This window comes from Lissotriton vulgaris, chromosome 9 (assembly GCF_964263255.1).
Source record: "Lissotriton vulgaris chromosome 9, aLisVul1.2, whole genome shotgun sequence".
Classification (NCBI taxonomy): Eukaryota; Metazoa; Chordata; class Amphibia; order Caudata; family Salamandridae; genus Lissotriton; species Lissotriton vulgaris.
Genome location: NC_141697.1, coordinates 106,697,519 through 106,707,866, shown reverse-complemented (window position 1 = coordinate 106,707,866; position 10,348 = coordinate 106,697,519). Strand labels below are relative to the sequence as shown.

General features: G+C 46.6%; 1 protein-coding gene across 1 annotated transcript; it reads left to right on the top strand.

The window, feature by feature from the left end:
* Window positions 1-3,417: 3,417 nt before the first annotated feature.
* LOC147689678 (BLOC-1-related complex subunit 6-like) lies at window positions 3,418-4,687 on the top strand. The gene has a single exon (XM_086936577.1). The coding sequence runs from the start codon at window positions 3,482-3,484 to the stop codon at window positions 4,163-4,165; it is 684 nt and encodes a 227-aa protein (XP_086792703.1). The 5' UTR covers window positions 3,418-3,481; the 3' UTR covers window positions 4,166-4,687.
* Window positions 4,688-10,348: the final 5,661 nt, after the last annotated feature.

The following is a 10,348-nucleotide window of genomic DNA, read 5'->3' as shown; positions in this document are numbered from 1 at the left end:
CGGCCTCCTGCAAGGTGGAGTGCGGGGTCCCCCAGGGTTCATCACTTTCCCCTCTTTTGTTTAACTTATACATTTACCCCCTTATTTTTATGTTACAGCAGCTGGAGGTCACTGTGTTTAATTACGCCGATGACCTCCAGCTAATCTTCAACCTTTCCCACTCATCTTCATCCGCCCAGAATGTCCAGACAGTCATGACGTTCATTCAGGACTGGATGAACTGCAACCACCTCAAACTCAACCCGGACAAGACCGAGCTGGTCCTGACCGGAGGTGGTTGCAGTCCGTGGTCACCCTCTTTCTTGCCCTCATCACTTGGTGTCCCTCCACTCCCTGTACCTAAAGTTAAAACTCTTGGGATTCTCCTTAACTCACAACTTTCTGTTCATTCACAAGTTGGTTCAGTGGTCTCTTCTTGTTTTTTTTCCCTCAGAATAATTAGGAAAGTCTCCCATTTTTTTTCCCCCTCGGCTTTAAAAATTATCGTGCTGGCCATGGTACTATCGCGCATTGATTATGGCAACATAATCTATAATGGGGCCCCTGCCTATGCGATCCACCGCCTGCAGTTGGTACAGAACAGGCTGCCCGCCTGATTCACGGCCTACCTAAGTACCATCGGGCCACTCCACTGCTCAAAGCACTACATTGGCTCCCGGTGAGAGAGCACGCCCTCTTCAAACTTGGCTGCCTCACTTTTCAGGCCAGGTCGGGTACTGCCCCCGAGTTCATATGCTCAGCTATCAAGCCCTACCTTCCGGGCAGAGAACTTCGCTCCACTCATATGGCTCTTTTAGCTACCCCCCGTTTTAAAAAACAGAAGGCTGGTGGAGCGAAATTCGCTGTTCTTGCTCCAGTCTTCTGGAACTCCCTCCCTGCTGCCCTTCGCACATCGCCTTCCTATTTACAGTTCCGGAAGGATCTTAAAACCTTCCTATTTGTGCGAGCCTACACTGCCTAGCCTCTGCCAGCTGCCGCCGTTCACTGCATCACACATAGCGCCATGAAACCGCCTGGTAAAAGAGCGCTGAATAAATGTTTTTAAATTCACATTCAAATTCAATGCAGGCACCATTGTGCCATGGTCCAAGGGTGCCTGCATTGTAGGGTTGATTGTTTCTGTGCAGGAAGGGACACCTTCCTGCACAAAAAAAATCACAAGAGGTGCTTTACTCACACAAAAAAAAGGAAAAACGAAGAAAAATAAAGGTATTCCTCCTCGCTGTGCCTCCCCTACGCCTCTTCTGGGTAGGCGTCAGAGTCTGATGCATTCCTAGGTTTTCAAAACCTTTTAAATCTGGGATTTGTCAGGTTCTATGGATGTTTTGTGGGAACACCCACAGCTACACCCAGGGAATGCCCCTTTTCACGCAGAGTAGTGCACGAAAGGGGGCCATATTTACAAGGCCTTGAAAAGCCATGCTGGGGGGCTTAACTCCATGGCTGCTAGGCGTTTTCCCCTCCTGTGCTGGGAATTGCTGTTTTACTTTATTTCATGACGAGCTGGGCTCGTCATCAGTGTACGAGGAGGCTACACCATGACGAGCCCAGCTCGTCATGAGTGTCGAAGGGGTTAACGTGGCCTTGTAAATATGTTCAGGCGCGCTGCGCCATCGGTGCGTCAAAAAAAAGGGATGTACCGGCAGCTCAATGGGCTTGTAAATAGGCCCCTGAGTCTTTTGAGATCAGTCCTCTGGGTGGTCTGTTGGGGTGGTCCACCCTTACACTGGCCACTTTCCATGGCTTCCACGAGGTAGACGATGAGCTTGTAGGTGGACAGCACAATTGTTGTATTTGGGATTTACCACACCAACTGTGCGAAAAGCAGCATGTCTCTCCTCACAGGCCACCAAGCGTGTCATCTGTCTACAAAATAATATGTCTCCACAATGCACAGTAAGTGTAAAGTGCTGTATGTATGTAGAGTTTTGTGTGGAATTATACTAATAATGACCATTTACATGAAGTAGGCAGACAATGTATTGCTGCTGGCTACCGTAGCACAGTCCATTATTAAATGTCCCTGTGGAGGCAGTAGCAACAGTGCAGTGACACAGCCCAGTAATAGATGTCCTGGTGGAGTATGCAGCAGTGGTGCAGTGAGTCACACAGTCCGATGCTAGACGCCACTATGGAGTCAGCAGCAGTGGTGTAGATACACAGTCTGAATCTAGACGTCACACACAGCCTCCCAGTAGAGAGCCCTGTGCAGGGGTGTAATGCAGCCTCCCACATCCCCTGCAGTGCAGGGGGGACCTTACCCTTTATGGGTCTCCCAACCCTTCAAGGTGCCCCAATTCAACACAAAGCCAATGAATTTCTGAAACAGATGGGAGACTTGGGGGCCCCTCTTCATAATCTGCAGAGGGCCCCATCATTTTGCATTATGCCACTGTCAAGGTGGGGTCTTTAGCAATGGGGCAGTGACACAGTCCCGTACTAGATGCCCCTGTAGAGTTTACAGCAACGGTGCATTGGTACAGCCCCATACTAGGTGTCCCTGTGGAGTCAACGAGAAGGGCGCAGCATCACGGTCCATCACATCCATCACAGTCCATTGCCACATGTCCTTGTGAAGTCAGCAGCCTGGCGCTCATTCCACAGCCATTTAGCATCAATCTTCGCACTGTCTCATTCAACTTTGAAAACAGTGGGCCTTGAACAACATGGATAGCAATACAATACTGCACGGAATGAAATGCATTAGAATGATAATTTAGAAACAAAAATGTGGATACATGTAAGAAATACACTGATGACCTTACCACAAGTGAGCCAAGGTTTACAGGTAAGCATTTGGGGTCCCTGTTTCTGAAATCCGAGCCTTTCAACTTCCCTGCCCTCTGACAGATTTTCTGTTTAGGTGAAGGAAATAAGACTATCTACTTGAAAAGACACCACTGATTTCCGAGGTGCTCTCCCATCTGATATTGGCTGAGATGTTGCTCAATAAAGGACACTTCTAAAATGTATTAATAGGAGCTGCTGGCAAGGGCTGGAGCAGTGCCTCTACTTCTCATGTTCTACATGAAATCTGGAGTGGAACCGAGGTAACAAGGTATGTTCTGTCTCCACAAACAGCAGAGATCTTTGGTTAGAGTACACAAAGATCTAAAGATCTTTCGGTCAAAGAGAGTGCTGGCAAGACAGGTAAGATGCTGCTCAGCCTCTCCATTCAGTGGTCCTGCACACCTTTGATGTGGATGACTAAAAGCCTCAAGTGACTCTCCTCGACCCAGGTGCAAACATTAACTATTGTTCCTGACAGCATTGACCCAGAATAGACAAATGTCCTAGGGTGGCCTCCAAAGCTATACCCTCAGGTGTTTCTCTGTTCTCTCAGTCATCGCAGGAGGGAGGAAAAGAGAAAAGCCCTAAAACAGGTTCTGAGGATCCTCGCCAGGGAGCTCTGGAGGAACAGCTGCTGCGCCAGGCCGGTTCATGGGGAGGCTGCGCGGCCTGTGGGGGCGGCAGTGACCCCATGGAGCCCGCGGGCCCTCCGCAGCACGTCATGGCCGAGGTGCGCATCCGGAGCGGGAGCGGAGGCTCCCGGGGGCCCGAGATGAACGGGGCCCCACCGGGCCCCCGCGCCGGCCTGGGGAGGCTGCAGGACAGCCGTAGCCTGGACGGCATCAGCCGGGCCTGCAAGGCCGAGCCCGGCCGCAGAGCCACCATCTCCAGCGCCCTGGAGCTCGAGGGCACCGTCAGTCACGAGGGCGACCTGACACACTTCACGGCCAACAACCTCCAGCTGCGGATCCGGCTGAGCGCGCTGCACGGGGCGCTGCAGGGGCTGGATGCTGACAACTCGATCCAAAGTCCAGGCCTACAGAGGCACAAAGCAGACATCCCTCCCATAGACCCAGACGTGCTGAAGGACCTGGAAAAGCTCACGCAAGATGTTGCTCACAAGGTGGATCAAATGACGAAGAGCTTAAATTTTACAATTCAGAATATGACTGCACTGAGTGTTGGCTATATCCAGACATACAGAGATTCAGTAGACAGTCTTGGCGAGCCGGTGGACATGAGCATTAAAGGCATGTATACCCTGATGGCGCGCTGCGAGGAGTTGGATCGATCCATGCAGCCCATTCATTCTTTGGCAAAACAAATTCGGGAGATCAAACGGACCCTGGATGTATTTGAGTCGTTATGCAAATAATACCTAAGCATTTCAGCATCTGAAAGTCTCTGCTTCCCTGTTTGAAGTTGCCTCTTACTCATACTGCTGGTGATCCTGCATCAACTGGTGCGCAGTGGGAATGGACGACATGAACCGGTTGGATGGATGCTCCCAGAGGCGGCGGCTGTGGTACACATGGTCATATTATGCGTACTTCTGCAAGCATCATGTTGGATTTTATTGGCTCTGCCAGCTTGCCTGGTGAGAATTGTGCAGGGCCAACCAAAGGGCTTCTAGCACAAACTGTAGATAATGTATAGAATTTATAGGAATGACTAATCTTTCGGCCGCTTAATGAACCCCAGATGTTGACACCTATTTTTTAACACAAAATGACTTGTAAATCTGATGAGAACGGTTTCAACAAGGGATGTTGTCAGCCCATTTCTTTGTGTTTTGTTTTTATTAAGTCATCTCACAAACTGCTTTTGTCAATTAAACTGTTCAGCCTTTTTGCTTAACCCAAGTAATATACTTGAATATTAAAATGGCACTTAAGGAGGTTCTGAGGATCCAATAATAAAGGGATGGATCATTCAGGGTGTCCTCCTGGTAGATCTTATCAGCAAAGCTGCAGAATAAATATATAGATCAAGAACTCATATGAAGATTGGCCGTAGTGCTGCATAAAGGGCCGCTGATGAAAATGAAAACAACAAAAGCATCTACCACATAATTCCTCTTCAGCTTACCTAGACCCAGTTCCCATTTCCATAATGGCATCAGACGTTATCAAACCTCCTGGCATTCCGTGCCAACCCCAGGCTGATCCCTTTCCTAGACGAAGATGTAAGCAACGTCTCAGTTATTGTCTCCAGGATGAAGACCCAGGTTTGTCCTAAACCTTGATCCAATAATTTGGAGATCTGTGAGCTGATATGGATTTCTTCCTCTGCAGTTGCATGATTGCCTGAGGAATGTGTCATTCAATTGTCTAAATGCAAGTGGACCGATATCCAGTCGATGTGTATTATGCCCCGTCCCCCCCCCCCCACCACCGACACCATTAGGAAGACATCAGTCTGAATAGCAATACCTGAAACTCAAAATGGAGATACAAATGTTGTGTTGTATTAGTGGTGTTATCAGCAATTGTAAAGAATTGATGATCCATGCATTGTGTTCATTTTCAAGTGAACAGTTTGTTCAAACATATTGTCCCACTCCAGGTTCATAATATTGCTGTAGCTCACTAATGTTTTCTACACCAGCATGAACGTGCAATTTGTACCACACAAAAAAAGCTGGCAAAAAAGCTGGCATGACCCGGATGTAAGTGTTATCTGCCTTTTGTGGAAAGGAGAGACTGCCATTCTGAAATTGGCTCCGCAGTGATTCCAGAGGGTAAATGAATTATTATTTCAGTACGTAAGGTAGAGTTAAAAATGAATGATCCCCATAAATATATTCATGTTGAATGGGCTTCCAAATATTCAACTTTCTGTACTTTTTAAAGCTCTTATACATTTCCACGTTGAGTAATAATTTTCACACCTAAACCACAGCACATCTCTGTGCGGAAGCCCAGCTGCCAATTACTCAGAATGGTGATGCCCAGTTAAGGCCAATCAGGTTATTATGGGAATTGAGGTAATGTTTTCCTGAGCACTGTGCTCTCAGGAGGGGTTTTATAGGCTTTCAGGAGCTTGCTGTGCCTCCCTAGGTCTCTGTGATAAAATAGAGCTGGACCGTGCAGCATTTTCTCAGGACCGCTCATTGCTGCCAGTGATAATGAATCCTGGGTCAGTCGCTGGAAAATTCAGTCTGGCCACAGGAGGCATGACCTGTTTTAAATATATAGGCCTGCAAATATTTCATTGCCAATTTGTCCAAAATCATTATACTTCATGGTAGCAATTTCTTCCCCTGTGTTGTACAGTCCCAATTCTTTTACAGATCTGAATGCTGCTCTTTAAAACATAGACGTGCTTTTGCCTTTTGCTAGAATTAGTAGCTTTAGTGTTGTTGCATTTTAGAAGTTACTGACAACATGCACACAACGCTGCTTCATTTCCATTTTTCTATAATTATTCGAACTTTTCTCCCCGTGTTAAAGTGACATTTCTGTATGTTAATCGTTGGGAAGCGGGGGTCCCCTGTATAGCAGATGGGTGCGTAACCTGCTCCTAATGTCAGACTGAATGGGAAACTAGAGTTCTAACTTTTATTTCAGCCCTGGTGTCATCCTAATCCCCCATGTGCATAGAGGTGTAGGCCTGTCCTTGGCAATGCAAGAACCAGAACCTTTACTGGCTTAGCGTGTGCTGATAGTGAGCCTTCGACTAGTATGCATGCCAGGGGTGCATTACATAAAGCAGTGGAGGCAGAGTACTGTGATTTGTGAATTAGTGGTGTGACCTTTTATTCTGTGTCAAGGAAAGGCCAGCCTACAGTCCCCTCTCATATAAAGTTCTGCTTGTATATGAATCTCAGAACCTTGCACTGGCATCCCATCTGCATATTGTGTGCATGTATGTGCAGCTACTGCGTAGCACATGTATGGTAATAGGACTCAGTAAGTCAAATGAGCATGAGTACCTGGCCAGGGAAATTCATTTTGGTTGCCCCTGGTTTAGCATGGCACATGATGGAGAGTATGGACAGCTTCCCCAGACAGTGGAGGTGTATTGTCTGCCCTCCTGCTGGCTGAGCTTGGAGACCCAGGCACTGAAGTGAGGGAGGCTGGACACAGGTCTGCCCTTCTACGTTTAATATGGACCATGTTAACAAAGTGCTCTTGATTAGATATTCCTGATCTCTGGCACTTGATAGATTGTAGGAGTGAGGGGTGGAACTAAAATTGATGTTGTTCAAAGTAAAGACATTTTTAGGGATGGCCTGCCATTTTGTCCATCCCTGATTACTGCTAAAGAAAAGCTGATGACAGCCAGGTACAAAGATTTCAAACTTCATTGTGAGCTACTTTTGGATACTCCTCCTGTTTGGAGCCAGCCTCAATGCTATCTGCAGTGAGAGCCATCACCTTGCACAAAGGCCAAGTCTGAGCAAAAGTCAGAAAATTACCTTTGACAGAGAACTGACCCGAACTGGTTCAGAAACCTTCAAGAGTGGATCTACATTAGCTGTCTGGAAAACTGGAAAATGTGTAAAAAAGTGGCAGGGTGCTATTGAGAAGGACTACTGCTGCTTTAGCACAGCTGCCAGCCGCTTTAGCACTGCTGCCGCTATTGTTACAGTCGGCCGATATTGCAGTACTGCTGCAAAAACGGCCCTCAGTAACAAAACCACGCCCCAACACTCGTAACCCAGCCCTTACCCTTCCGGCCCACTGAAATGGCGCCCAGGGCGTGCTACGGCCAGTCTTGCCCTTCTGTTGTAAAGTGAACCAGAGCATAATGGGGAAAGAGTCCCAGAGTTATGGGTGTAGCTCTTCAGTAATACACTTAGGTTACAACCCTGTAAATCATTACTTTTGAACTGCATACATTTTAAATCTGAATATTTATTTGTGCCATGAGATTAAAGTACTTTTGTTTATATAAAAGTTAGGTACTTGGCAGGACAATGCGTTACTGTACCTGTTGGTTGACTGTTGAGTTCTGAGCTCTTTGTCCCCCAAACTACCTCCAGAGATGCCTGTGAATGGACAAGTAGCCCCTCTGTGTCATGTGCATCCCTGAATGCGATATGATAATTGTTAGAAAAGGGGGTCTCCAGTTGGCAGAGGTAAGTACCTTGGACCTAGTAGGGACCCTTCCTTCTAGTCAGGGTAAGGGGGATACACACTCTAGATAACCCCTGCTCACCCCCTTAGTCGGTTTGCACAAGCAGACAGGCTTATCCAAAAGGTAATGTGCAAAGTTTTTGTACCAACACTCACAGTAACACAGAGAAAATACCACATATGGACACCACACCAGTTTAGAAAAATAAAATATCTTTATCTAAACTTGACAAGACCAAAACGACAAAAATCCAACATACAGAGTTAAAAATATGACTTTCAAAAGGTTTCAAGAACTTGTACTATAGAAAACTATGGATGCGTGACTTTTCACCAAAGTACCTGTAGCTGCGTCAAAGTTCACCAAGCCAAACAGCCGCAAAGTCGGGAAAAAAGAGATGCGACACTCCTGAGACCCTGAGGAGGCGATGCGTCAGTCCCGTTGCATGCTGAGGAAGGGTTGTGTCGATTCCGGTTTGTAGGGGGAGTGATGCGTCAATTCTTTGCGCTGGTTCTGGTCTGCAAGTGATGCGTCGGGAATGTGTGTCACACAGGTATGATGAGTGGATCTTCGGGATGCGGCGGCGATCGATGCGGCGCCGTTGCTCAGTGCTGCGTCGGTCCTCTTCAACAGTGAACCCTCGATGTATTGATTCTTGCAGTGGCAGCAGGTGCTGCAACGGTTTTTGCAGCGGCGCAGCGATGTGTGGGAATTCTTCTTGCGCCGCGAAGATGCGTCGGAAAAAACAGCCACAAGAAGAGCGATGCATCAGTTTCTGTAGTTCTTTGGGTTTCTTCTCTCTTCTAGCTCCCAACCAGCAGCAACAACCTCCAGAGCCCCAAAACTGACACAGGCATATCAAAGTAGGTCAGAACCCACAACAGCAGAGTTCAGGGGAGCTGGGGCTGTCCCTGAGACTTCTGAACATTAGGCCAGCTCACTTCAGGTACTTGGAGATCTCCTTCAAGCAGGGGACACAGCACACAGCAAATTCCTTCTCATTTCCTTGGGGGAAACAGCAACTGCAGGCCAACCCCGGACACACAGCAAGGGCAGTACTTCTCCTCAATCTCTCCAGCTCTTCTCCTCAGCAAAGGTTCCTCTTGAACTCCAGGAATAGTCTTTTTTTTTAATTTTTTTTATTGAGAGTTCGTGTGCACATATCACATAACAAAATACAATTCATTCCAGATGCAAAAATGCAGTATACCAAACCGACATACATAAACAAATAATGGTCACGTATAAATATAGAGGAAAAACGAGAAACGAAAAAGGCAGGACTCTTCCTAATGAAATTACATTAAAACGTAGCCATTCTTACATTTCATATCTCCACAATCAACATTCTAAAAAGAAGAGACTATACAAAGAAAAAGCCTAAGGCAGAACACTTGAAATCCCACTCGGCTGACCCCTCATCCTTGCCGCTCTCCAACTAGCCACTGGTGCCCAAAGCCGTAGCCCCATCTCTCTTGTTTTTAAGCTCTTAAGTTCATATAGGGCACCCTCAATGTTATGGATACCGAGAAGCCTACATAGCCACATTTGAAATGTTGGAGCCTCTATATCTTTCCAGGCGGCTGATATTAATATTCGTAATACAGCTGCCGCTATGAAAACTAAGGCTTCCTCCTCGATCCTTAAATTTAGTTTAATATCGCATCCGATAATCAGTAATGTTGGGGATAGATTTATTTTGACATCTAGCAGCCCCTCTAAAAAGGCCACTATCTCCGTTTTGATTAACTCCAGTTTCTCGCACCCATGAAACATATGTACAATATCTGCAGGTCCTTTACCACATCTAGGGCAATCACTATCAACCCTCTTCCCCAATCTAACAGCTTGGATGGCGTATAATATAAATTAAATAAAGTTTTAAAATGTTGAGCTCTAAGATTGGAGGAACGCAGAAATCTTTTATCAAATGAAAGGGCTCTATCCAGATCAGTCTCTGGGTCCCCCAATTTTATAGCCCAGGCTGCCTCAGTCTTGACCATATCATCTGGAGATCTTTCCATAAGAATTTTGTACAGTCCATTGATTCTGCGCCCCCCACCCTTCAGATAATCCAGAAGTGCACTCCTTTTTTCCAAGATTATTCGGGGTCTTACTGCTCTAATTGTATTAACCACCTGAAGATATTTATATTCTTGCCCTTCCTGTAATGAATATCGCATCCTTAGATCCTCCAGTGATCTACAAACATCTTTCACCATTATTTGCCCAAGTGTTACAATGCCTTGATGCTCCCAATGTCTCCAGAATCCATCCATACACAAGTTTGCGAAAAGTCCAGAATTCCGTAGAGGAGTATGATGATTATACCTGGGAATTCCCATAACTTTCTGCACTGATGCCCAAACCCCCACTATACCTTCGAGCAATTTATAACGTGTTTTCTTATAATACCTTCTTTCCGTTCTCCTCAAGAGTACCCCGAATGCTTCATTACCCAATGCCAGCTGAAATA